The 12,326-nt window shown below is 44.8% G+C and overlaps 1 protein-coding gene across 1 annotated transcript in view; it reads left to right on the top strand.

Annotated features, from left to right (window-relative positions):
• Positions 1 to 12,326, top strand: part of APEH (acylaminoacyl-peptide hydrolase) — a 78,921-nt gene that overhangs the window by 25,569 nt on the left and 41,026 nt on the right. The window contains exons 29-41 of the mRNA XM_083604136.1: positions 634 to 771; positions 1,725 to 1,816; positions 2,423 to 2,463; positions 3,523 to 3,644; positions 4,025 to 4,085; positions 4,382 to 4,476; positions 5,960 to 6,011; positions 7,436 to 7,524; positions 8,811 to 8,946; positions 9,710 to 9,796; positions 10,117 to 10,197; positions 11,169 to 11,257; positions 12,038 to 12,228. Of these exons, the coding sequence (XP_083460262.1) occupies positions 634 to 771; positions 1,725 to 1,816; positions 2,423 to 2,463; positions 3,523 to 3,644; positions 4,025 to 4,085; positions 4,382 to 4,476; positions 5,960 to 6,011; positions 7,436 to 7,524; positions 8,811 to 8,946; positions 9,710 to 9,796; positions 10,117 to 10,197; positions 11,169 to 11,257; positions 12,038 to 12,228 (1,274 nt within the window). The remainder of the gene's footprint in view (positions 1 to 633; positions 772 to 1,724; positions 1,817 to 2,422; positions 2,464 to 3,522; positions 3,645 to 4,024; positions 4,086 to 4,381; positions 4,477 to 5,959; positions 6,012 to 7,435; positions 7,525 to 8,810; positions 8,947 to 9,709; positions 9,797 to 10,116; positions 10,198 to 11,168; positions 11,258 to 12,037; positions 12,229 to 12,326) is intronic.

The raw sequence follows: 12,326 nt of genomic DNA, 5'->3' as shown, positions 1-12,326 counted from the left end.
AGTTGGAATCTCCTTTCTTGTGACTTGAGTCCATTGGGCTGGCTGCTACCCTTTGGAGCAGGAGAAAAGAAGCTTGCTCCATGTTCATGTGACAGCCCTTTAGACATTTGAAGTTGGCTATCATATCTCCTATCAGTCTCCTCTTATTCAGGCTAAGCACACCCAACTCCCTTAACTTTCTCATGGGAAACTCTATACGTGTATTCCTGAAGGAGCGTCTCCACCCCCAGTGTTCAGCCCAGACACTGAGATCCAGCACCAAGGGCCTTCTGGCTGTTCCCTTACTGTGAGAAGTGAGGTTACAGGGAACCAGGCAGAGGGCCTTCTCGGTAGTGGCACCCACCCTGTGGAATGCCCTCCCATCAGATGTCAAGGAAATAAACAACTATCTGACTTTTAGAGGACATATGAAGGCAGCCCTGTTTAGGGAAGTTTTTAATATTTGATGTTTTTTCACATTATTATTATTATTATTATTATTATTATTATTATTATTCTGTTGGGAGCCATACAGAGTGGCTGGGGAAACCCAGCCAGATGGGCGGGGTATAAATAATAAATTACTGTTGTTGTTGTTGATTATTATTTGGATCAGGAATCTTCACAAGACCTTCCCCTCTGCTTTTTTTCTAGGAGGAGCACTTTGTATACTATGACAATTGGGGAGAGGCACTGAGTGATAAAAGCTTCCCTGTATTGTGTGTGGTGAATGTTGAAACCAGTGAAGTTTCAGTGCTAGAGGGCATCCCAGGGCATATCTCACCTGGACAGGTTAGTGCAATGCAGCATGGGAATTTAATGGGACACTCCTCAAGCCACTATGGATTGCAAGCATTTCAGAATAATGAAGCAAGATTTAAATTAATAAAATGGGAGGAGGAAGTCTCTGACCCATTTGCTTTATTTGGCTTGCAGAAGAATGCATGAAGTGGTCATACTAGGTGTCCTGGGTCATAGAGGTGGTTCTGAGCTCACAAATTGTATTTCTCTTTATGATTCTTGCACTTTTTGCACCCTTAGCTTTTGAATAGTGTTGAACTGACCAAAGGAATCCGACAGTGGCTTTCCATATCCTCCTAGAAGGTGCTTTTTCAGAGCCAACTTTCCCTCAGCCCAGAAAGAGGCTTCCACGTACAGGCAAAAACAGGCAAACCATCTCCCAACCCATCCTGTTGCCTATTGCATTGCCTGTTGCAGTTGACGATCTGTTTGGTACAGGATGCTGTCACATTCGCTCCCCACTTAAATGTAGAAGTTCACATCTTCTCTGTTTCATGCAAAAAGCACCTTTGCAATGGGCGGAACCATGCATACTGCTAAAATTTTAAAGGTAGAAAGTTGCTGTTTAAATAAATTGGTGCTGGAGTACAGAGGTTTATTCATTTGTGCAACATCAGTTCAAGCACTAGAGGCTGGAGCTCAGCAGAAGCCTGCTGGAGAAAATGCTGCTTTCTCAGATCCATCACCTGACCCTTCATCATGTGCAGAGGCAGATACATACCTCCCATGCTTTCTGCTTCCAAACACTTGTAACAGTAAAGTAGTCTGCTGCCTGCAGAGCCCTGGAGATTGGAACATCTCCCAGTAAACAGCCTTGTTGCATTTCAGCCGCTGCAGCAACATTCTGCAAATCTTATGGGGAGACAATGGAGACGTAGCTTGGCCCATGGTGCAGCACACCCAGATGTGAATGGCTAATATTTTGGTTTTGCTTCCCTGACCAGGCCCTGTGGTCCCCGGACGACAAAGGTATCCTGTTCGTTGGCTGGTGGCACGAGCCCTTCAGACTGGGTTTGAATGCTTGCTCCAACAGAAGGTAGGCAAGGTCTCAGTGACTCTTAAGTGTGAAACCATGGATTCAGCTCTCCAGTTGGCCTTCCCAGGACCAGCCACTGCCTCAGGGGAAATTATGAGGGCATTTTGCTCAGTTTAGAGGGGGAAAATAAAACAAAAGGGGGGAGGGACCATGACCTGAACAATGATGAGATCTTAGTCAGTGATCTCGGTGATCATTTCTAAAAAAGTAGAATCGGCAGAAGTGATATTCTTGGGTTTGGAAGGAGCCAAATGGGTTAATTGTTAGTCCACCTTCCTAAAATAGTATAGACTATATCTAAATGATTCCTGATGGGTGCCAGCCCATATTTTCCTTGGTGAAAACCTCCAAGGAAATGCATTCTGCTTCTCTAAAGTAGCCTGTTCCATGAAAAATATATAAACAAATAACCTTGAAGGTTTTCCTAAATCAATGGAAGGTGGAAGGGAAAGCCTTAAGATCCTCAGCTTCACTATATTTTAAGTGCAGAGTGTGAAAATTTAATCCTACAGGGATTAACATTTAATTCATCATGGGGTGGGTGGGTGGGTGAAAAACCTGGTCCCTGTTGGAGACGTCTCACCCATTCCCCTCTCCCTGCCATAGGTCAGCCCTTTTTCTCTTCGATCTCTCTGAAAGTAGCTGTGGTAAGTCATCTTGGAGGCAGCTTATCTCTTGTCTCTCTATGCAGCATCTTTCCTTCCCATATTTCTCCAACAATGGTGGTGGTGGGGTGTACCTGTAGCTTCTCAGTCACTTGGAGCCCTGGGTGGATTTCCTGACAGTGACAAATGTTTGCACAGTTGGTCAGGGCTATCACATTCAAATATGTCAAGGATTCTTTGTTGTAACTTCACAAATGGAAGCATTTCAGCAAAAACATTTCCTGCCTTAGTACTGCAAAGAAAGAACAACAGTGACTGCCAAATTTACAATCTGTGTGTATGTGCAAGCCAGAAGAGCCCAGTCTTCCATGGAATTCGGCAGCCCAGCAGAATCTCAGTTTTGCAGCTTAAGTTTGCCTTTTGTAAAGGAACTTAAAAATGTCCAGAGATATGGCCTTCTAATGTTTCAGCAATCAGACATGTGGTTTGCATGGCCAGATTTAGGTTTGATGAGGCCCTAAGCTACTGAAGGTAATGGTGCCCTTTATATGTCCAGCTGTCCTTTGTCAACAACAAATTGTCACTGTTTTTTGTGTTGAATATATGCTATATGGTAATTTATGGACCTAATAGGTCCATACACAACACAAAACACTGTTGCTGTATGTAGGTTTTATTTTATTTGGTTTTTTATCTTATATTTTGGAAATGTACATCCAGATTTTTTTTCTTTAATTTTTTTTGGGGGGGGGGGCCCAAGAGAGTGGGGCCCTAAGCTATAGCTTGGTTACCTTATACATAAATCTGGCACTGCTTTTACAGGTTGCTAGTTTCAAACTTACTTTGCTTTCCAAAGATGTCTATAGTTTCTTCAGTCACTATTTTTGTCCTTTCTTAGATGTTTTATTTTTTTCAAAATGTGAGTAAAGAAGCGTTGTCAGAAGAAACCTCAGAGGTAAATTTACAGGGACTTTTCAGAAAAGGAATTCAGATCGTCCACTGTTAATGTTTTTCTAATTTCATCACCTGGGGACTTCTGGCCAATTGCCTTTATGAGATGGGTCTGTATGTCCTGATACTGCATTGTGTCTGTGGTTGCAGAGTTGCTGTCCTCAGATTCCGAGGCTGTTTCCTCTCCCCGGCTCAGCCCTGACGGAACTCGCCTGCTTTACCTTGAGTGCCCTGTATTTGGGCCTCATCGCCAGTGTCTGAAGCTACAGATGGTAAGTGTGGCACTTCTGGTAGGTAGTTTATTGGAAGAGAAGGGACTGTGGGTGCAGGCAGGTCATAATAGCAAAGGAACTGTGGAATTTGAAATGAGTATGCAACAACAACAAAAAACATTTAGAGAGTAGAAAAGCTGAGTTCAACATAGCCTTCTTATAAAACGTTAAAATAATAGAGTTCTTAAATGCAACTAATTCTGATTGCAGAATTAAAACATTGTAGAATTTAGCATTTATTGAAAGATGCTGAAAGGGAAATTAGCTTGGAATCGACTACTGAAAAGATGCAGAGCAACTGGTCTGTGGGATGCAGTGGAGGAGGAGTGTGAAGTTTGCTGCTTTGTATTCATTACCTGATTTTTTCCCCTCCTGCTTAGCTCAATTGGCAAACTAAGCTCACATCTACAGTGGTGGACGTAGTCAGGACTGCCACATCGGGTAAGTCTCAATTTCAGAGACTGAGCATGCAAAATTAGAGTTGCTTTTTTATCACCTTGCCTCTTTAGTTCATACATGTCCTACCACCCAGCTCCTGCTATCACATATAAAAAGAATGCTCAGGCTTGCTTTTGTTACCCAAAAATGGAGAGTCCTACAGTCAGCCATATATCTCCATATGCACAGTATTCTACGCAGTGTCTTTTTATAATATCTGTTTGATGCTGTTCTCCAACATTTCTCCAAAGCTCCAGATTTCAGCCATGTTTTACTTTAACTATTTTCTCCATTTTCAGGGTTTTTTGGGATTTACTCAGGGACACTGCCTCTGCTTTGTTGGGCTGCTGACAACCATCGAGTCCTGCTTAGCACTCCTCAAAGGAGTAGAAAGGTATGTTGAGACCAGCAGGGAAGACTTTGGGGTGTGAAGATGGTGTGCCAACGAAAGTTTGCAAATCAGTTAATGCTTTCCACCATTCCTGAGAATTTGTAGGATGTATAGGAAGATGTTCAGGTTTATGTAGTGTGAATGCAAAACAATTGGCTTTAGAGAAAGTGTGTGTGTGTGTGTGTGTGTTTTCATACGTTTGTCTTCCACCAATAACCTCAGAACAGAGCTTTAAGACTCACAACAATCCCTATGATGTAGGTTAGGTTTAAATATTGTCGTGACCTGCTCAGTGAGCTTTGTATTTAAACAGGGATTCGATCTTGGCTTCTCCATGTCCTAATAAAGCACTTTTGCCACTCTGATACACATTTCAGAAATGTAAGAGCCAAGCTTTAATTACAGCTGGGGAACGTGAACCATGTGTACTGAACCTGAAAAGGCTCACGAGGGTGTAAAAAGTATCTGTTGGAAATCAGAGATGAAGAAACTGTGATTGAGAAGCTGGCTGGCATACAGGAGGCCTCAAGGCAGCAGTGGCTTTAGTTCCCTCACTGCCTTAGACAGACAGGAGCATGCGATCAAACTTGGAACTAATTTGCCAGTTCCTACCCCAGTTTCTTCCCTGCCTTGCCTAGGAACTGAGCCCGTAGTCTTTCTCTAGTCTTGGATTACTTCAGAGGCAGCAAAGGTTGTGTCCTCCAGATGCTGCTGGACTCTCATCATCCCTGAATACAGTCATACCTTGGTTCTCAAACGGCTTAGTTGACGAGCAAATTGGCTCCCGGACGCCGAAAACCCGGAAGTATGTGTTCCGGTTTTTTAACGTTTTTCAGAAGCTGAATGTCCGACGCAAATTCCACTTGAGTGCAGGAAGCTCCTGCAGCCAATCGGAAGCTACGCCTTGGTTTTCAAACGGTTTCAGGAGTCAAATGAACTTCCAGAACGGATTAAGTTCGAGAACCAAGTGTCCACTGTATTGGCCATGCTGGCTGGGGCTGATGGAAGTTGGAGTTAACACTATTTGGAGTGTTACATTTCTTCAAGTGGCTACAGCACATTTCTCCCCGGGATTACACAATAGATTTTGGATATACTGTGGTTCCAATCTGTGTCGTTCCTGCCTCAGAAGGATGTTCTCTGTCTTTCTTGTTCTCTGTGCTTTGACTCTCCATCGGGATACAGAACTGGGGAGGGGCCTCAGGACCTTGCTAGTTAGTGCAAAGTTTGATCACATATCCCTGACTTTGGTGACTGGGTTAACACATTGTTATTTGGAGGGTTCTTGCACACCCACTGACCGGAGCCTTCGTGGTAGGTTACCAGTGTTCCAAAAATGGGGAACACTGTATCTTCTCTCAGATGATGTATGTAGGGGGGAGGAAAGTGAGAAAAAACTTTTCACGTTATTAAGTTTCCATGGGCTCTTGTAACAGAGCAGTCGCTTTTCCAGCCCTCACTTTCCTTCCTTTATTATCTCTTGCAGGAGCTGCTGGTTGTGGATACTGAGGTGGGGAGTGTGAAGACTGTTACAGAAGGTACAATCAAATCTTAGCTTGCAAAGTCCAGGGGCCGTATTGTGTTTGCTGAGATCTGTCCCAAAGACCAGGCACATTAATTGAGAAGTCTCCCATATCCTGTGTTTCTGCCCATTTCCGAGATCTCAGGGAAAAGGAAGGGGCTAGAAGGCTACAGCCAAGCTCTTCCACTTCCTGTATGCTGGCTTACATTCTCAACAAGAGGCAGCCACCACTAATCCGTGCCAGATCTAGTTCCCTTGCTTTATAAGGGGTCTTTTTTTTGAGGCAAATGACGCTAGAATATTGGTGCTAGGCTACTACTTTAGTTCACTATGTACATATTTTCTATATGTGTATAGAACTGGCCTCAGCTACATTTCACATCCTTCCTTGCTGGGGCCAAAAAGCCTCCTGAGTGTTGCTTGCTTGCTTGTTCTCCTATGAGGCAACCAGCATTGCGTTACATCTGTAGTTGTAACCCATTAATTGTGTGGCACCTAGATGTTTTCCATTGAGATTATGATCCCACTGTGGGGTCCCACTGAGATTGGATACGAATGTGGCCCTGAGATACATCAGTAAAAAGCTCTGGCAGATCCTTCTATGCTGTTCAGAATGAGAAGGAATTCTGTGATCCTATGACTAGGCTTCTTTGCTTATGCTTCAGCTCCCAGGAGACTCTTTCGGAGAGTTGGGCCTTTCATCACTTGTTCCATTCAGAACATGGTTCCTGTTAGATGTTAGTAGCTGCTCCTTGCTCCCCAGTATTACTTGGGTATGCAACTGCTCATCTAATCTCATCAATAAAACCAGTTCTCCTCTTTCCACCTTCCCTATGTGAACATTTGCATTTTAATATCTTAATTTTATTTCATTTTTGAGGATTATGCCCACCCCCTCTCCAGGGAAAGAGCACCGTCCTCCTTTTCTTCTTCTTCTTTGGCGATCACTCGTAGCCGAGTAAGATTGTTTTCAATTAACATTGTTTTAACAGTGAGTCCGTAAGTGATTGTGGAGCCTAATTCTGGATCCACACATCCTACCGCAGTGGGGACATAGGTTTCCGGGCAGGAGTTGATCATGGTGAGAGTTTGCCAAACATGCCTTCCTCTTAGCATGTTTCTCCCTTTCGTCCTGAGTTCAAGTGTCTTCAAAGCCCATGACACCTTTGGTAAAGGCTGTTCTTCAAATGGAGCACTCACAAGCCACTGTTCACCAGTTGTCAGTGTTTATACTACAGTTTTTTAGATTTGCCTACCTACCTACCCACTCTATTCTCTTTCTCCCCCTTAAAGAGCAGTGTAGCAGGGAGACGTTTTCTCTCAAAGCCAGGTGCTTTCTTTCCCCCCTCCTTCTCCCCTCCTTCCCAAGTCATAGCTGATCTGTTGAGTCACTGACAGCCCCAATAACTCCTAAGCAGTATTCTCTGTAACCCGTCCCAGGCACTCCAGAAGGTAGCTGGACCCTGCTAGGAATTCAGCAGGACCTCCTGGTGGTGAGCTGCTCATCTCCCAATTGCCCTCCAAGCCTGGTAAGGAACTTACCTTGCAGGTCAAGGTGTGGGTTGCTTCACCCTCCAATCCTCTCCCCATTATTTCTAGGGGAACCTGATAAAATTGACAGGGGCCAGAGTGAGCTTTCATGCTGTGCTCTTTTCATAATGCTTGCATGTGAATTTTTAGCAAGGCTGTAGCCAAAAAACCCAATGTGAATGTTTCTTTAGTGTGACTATTTAGCTTTGTTCAAACCACAGATATGCCTCTGTAGCCCTCCAGATCTTGTTGGACTCCAACTCCAGCCAGCATGGCCAGTTATCACGGATGCTGGGATTTGCACTCCAACAACATATGGAGGGTCATAGATTTCCCATTCCTGATTTTCACTGGCCTAGTTCACACTGAGCCATGGTTTGTTTGCTAGCAGCAAATCACAATGTGAAACCAAGGTTTATTTCTGGCTTATGAGTAATGGTTTGTTTTATCTGTGGTTGGTGCTATGTCCAAATTCAGCAGCCTTACTTAACTATGGTTTATTTGGCCACTTCACCCATATGCTCAACAGGCTACAGAGGAATTGAGAGAAGAACAGCCGGAAAACAAACCAAGCTTTAAAAAGCTGTGGATTGTTTGCTCGTATGTGAGATGATATGTGAGTTGTTGAACAAATTGTGGCTAATACAAATTATGGTTTAACATTACATTTTAATGTGGTCACTGTATATAGCAACACAGAAGCAGTAAGCAATGTCATCTTGGGAATACCTTCAGAAAGAAATCTCAGCCTAAGCCCTGGAGCCCATCAACCTTGTGCTTGGAATAAAAGCTCATCCATGGTTTGTGCTAATTGTAGTTAAGACACCATAGGCAAACCATGGGTTTGAGTTGCTTGTTTGCTTTAGTTTTCCTTTTGCTCAGCACTCATTTCTCCTTGAAACAATTGACTCCAGAGGTACAGTAGAGCAACATCCATAATTGAAGTTTATGAATTCTGACATAACACAGCAAACTACGGTTTGATATCTTGGTTTGGCAGCCTATCACAAACACTGACTTTTGAAATAATATAAGTTCAGCCATAAAGCAAGCCATGATTTGCACTTACAAACCATGGTTTGGCATGCTAGTTGAATGCATCCTTAGTGAAACAAACAGTTGTGTAAATTCCCTTGTGGATTGCAACAAATGCATACTCCATCAAAGATAGATATTTGAGGACAAAGCTAGTGCTATATAGGCTACTTGCAGCGCTAAGAGATCTTGTGCAGCACACTGTTTGGTCCTTCAGGTTAAGTAACAAACTATTATACCTGCTTCGCAGAAGGTAGGAGTGCTTCCCCCTGCAGGATGTGAGCTGGAACTGCAGTGGACGAGTGTGGAGGAAGCCTCTGTACTGCCAGATATGGAATGGAAGATTCTCACAGTACATCCTCCTGCGACTGAGGATAACCAGTACAGTAAGGATGCAGGAACAGGGAGCCTCAGGCACTTGACTCACACACACTGTTGGTTGTGCTTTACTCTGTTCTATGCAGTAAGTTTGTCTTAAGTGGGACTAGGTTTGGCTGTCTGGCATAAGTATAGTTTGTAGGGGAACAGCCTGGCTTATGGGAATGGTCAGGGCTCCTGCACAGGTGAGGTGCATTCTTCATTAATTCATTTTGTGTGTTGTTGTTTTTTAAATCTAACTAAAGAGTAATCTGAGCTTGGTGTAGAAATGGGGGGTAGATTCATCACCTTGACCTGAGTGCTGGGACAGCCCAAATAGAGTTAAATAAGATAAATGGAATGAAAGAGTTCAGCATTGGGTAGCCTGGATTCTTCATCGATAATGTCACTGTAATGTTTGAGCTGCAGAGGAAAATTGGGAAAGATATTGCACTGATGGTCCTTCGTAACGTAAGTTAAAGTCTTAGGGCAGGCACCCCCAAACTCAGCCCTCCAGATGTTTTGGGACTACAATTCCCATCATCCCTGACCACTGGTCCTGTTAGCTAGGGATGATGGGAGCTGTAGACCCAAAACAACTGGAGGGCTGAGTTTAGGGATGCCTGCCTTAAGGTCTTCTTTTGCATTTGGGGCCCTGAGCAGAAGGAGGTGCTAGGTGGAGGAGGAGGGGTGCCTGTCAAGCCCTGGGGTTGCAGGTTGACTCCCCCAGGGTAGTGAAGTTTGAAAAATGGCACTCAGCAGCAAACAGCTAATGTGTGGCCTTCTTTGCAGCTGGCCAGGCATTTGAAGCCCTGTTGATGACTCCTCAGGGGAACAAACGAGGAGAAAAGACATTTCCCCTTATTGTTTCTCCACATGGTAAGTCACCACAGCTCTTTTCTGCTGCCTGCCCTGACAGCTGGCCCCATCCTTCTTTGCTTCCTTCTCGTCGTTCTGTTAGGACCCTATCTAAGGTGATCATTTTACATTTTTTCCTATGAGAGCAGAAATCTTAAGACTGAATTCTGAAATGTAAAGAGGGCATTTCCAACCTGTTGCCTATTTTCTTATTTCCTAAACATAAACTTCTCAGCTGCTGATTGTGAAGGGGGTATAAGACAGATCGGTGGTGCCTTGACTTCTCTGAACTCTTTCCCCAAATTGGGAGATGTCCTTTAAAGCTGACATTCTGTTTCCAGGTGGCCCACATGCTGTCTTTGATGCTTGTTGGCGTCCTAAAATGGCAAGTCTCTGCCAGTTGGGTTTTGCTGTGCTCATGGGTGAGTGTCAGAAGACCCCTGTCTCCCAAACCCACATACACTCCTTGCTGCTACTCCTGAGGGCTTGGCGAGAGAGTCAGCACATGCATTTTACTGTGTGTCTAACAATCCAGTGTACAGTTTTGTATTGGATGGGAGAAGGATGCCTTGCTGAAAAAGAGTAGCCATTTGACTTCTTGAAGGATGTCCTCAGATTTCCAATTTCCTCTCAGCCCTCCCACCTGCCCCCCTTGAGAAAAAAAATGCCATGAACAAGCCAGGAAGTTATTTCCAGTTCTGCAGAGCTGGGTTAAACAAGCCTTTTTCTGATTCATTCTTACTCCTTGAGAAATGACTCTGCTTGAGAAATACCTCAGCAAGTTTAGTATGCATTGTGACAAAAAGAGGGTGAGATTGTCTTGGTGTGTCCTAGCAGAAGTTGGGAAACAGAACAAGAAATTCCCTGTCAAATGGCCCTGAAGGGGTTTTATGTGTGCGAGAAGACAATGGAGCCTCATTTGACCTAAAGCTAAGGGTATGCAGAGGCAGAAATTTCTGTACTCTGCAACCCAGGCAGTGGCTTGCAGTTCAGTTTCTAGGCAGCACTTAAGCCAGTTTCCTGGTTCAAATTTTGTGGTGAACTGTGATTTGCCTGGAAAACAGGAAATCCGCTCTCAAGCCAGACATGTGCCAGGAGTAGAGAAGCACTCAAGCCGAGTGCTTGTTTCCATTCCAACAAATCAGTTTATTGTAATGGCAACATTATGTGTAAACTGGACCAACATGACAACAATATCCAGTAAGTGTGCCATAGAAAATTGAAAGCAGGATATTGTCTTGCATGTGGTTTGTAATAGTTTCATGTTCAGACATAATTGTTCCCTGCGCTGCATGTTCACTGTGCCAAGCACACCTCAGGGGAGCAGGAAAGCCCTGAATGTCCCTTGATGCCACAACCACTCACACTTTGCTTTGCCTTCTTTTCTGGGCAGTGAATTACAGGGGTTCCCTGGGCTTTGGGCAAGCCAGCATCGAGTCTCTAATCTCCCATGTGGGAGTGCAAGATGTGGAGGACACACAGGTCAGCCCCTTTCCTTTCTTTCCCCATTCCCTGGGGTAAGGCCAAGCTTTGATGATAGAAGAACAAAGGATGATAATGGCACTGAGTATCAGTTTGCCCTGCTTATAATAGCAGGCAACCCATTTCCGCTTTAGCAGCTGGTGGGGCTGCATGGGTGGGGCTCTGTCCCTGTCCTGGCTTCCCAACACCATGGGCTGCTACAGCTTACTGAAGGCTGAGGGGTAAGGAGTTCAGCGCATAGTGGCAGGGTCATTGAATGGGCTCACAGTGCACCATGCTACGGGGTGGGAAGGAGAGGTAATCACAAAGCCCACCTAAAATTATCTATAGGCTCTGCACACATGAAAACTGTTCTCTTCAACCCCTTTTCATCTCAGCAGCTTGTGAGAGGTCATGGCAAAGCCATACCTGCCAGCTTGACTGATGGCATAGATCTTCTTGGTCAAGTGTGAGACATATTTTTGAGCAGCAGAAAACCCCTGGACCTTGAGCCCAGGGGCGCTAATGGGACAGCTCCATGCAGAGAAATCTGTAGACATTTCTCTGCCAGCATCCCTCAAGAAGACACCCTTTGCCTTGTGCAGTCAGTTGATGTTCACTGAGCTTTGGGGGATGAGGTCAGCTGGGGCCGGGGAATCACATGTGAGAGTAGATATGATAGGCTACAGGCTCAGGATTGAGGGCTGCCTTCCCCACCCCTGTTGGTTGAGCCTTTTTGGAAAGAGGATTGCACCAGTCCCTGCAAACATACCTGACTTTGACTTATTTCGGCTCTGGCAGCTGGCAGTGAAATTGGCATTACGGATGGAACCTCTGGACCCAGATAGAATTGCTTTGCTGGGAGGGTCTCATGGTGGCTTTGTCTGCTGCCATCTGATTGCTCGATACCCAGAGATGTACAAAGCCTGTGTAGTCAGAAGCCCTGTCATCAACATGGCCACTCTACTGGGGACCTCTGACATCCCTGACTGGTAAGGAACTTAACTTCGTCATTTTTTTCTGCCTTGCCCAAGCCATTTTCATTCACCCATCTCTCTGCCATGTCCCCTTCCTGTGTCAGTTTGAGCCA

Source organism: Podarcis filfolensis (assembly GCF_964270895.1).
Source record: "Podarcis filfolensis genome assembly, chromosome: 2".
NCBI lineage: Eukaryota > Metazoa > Chordata > Lepidosauria > Squamata > Lacertidae > Podarcis > Podarcis filfolensis.
This window is presented reverse-complemented; position numbering and strand designations above follow the sequence as displayed.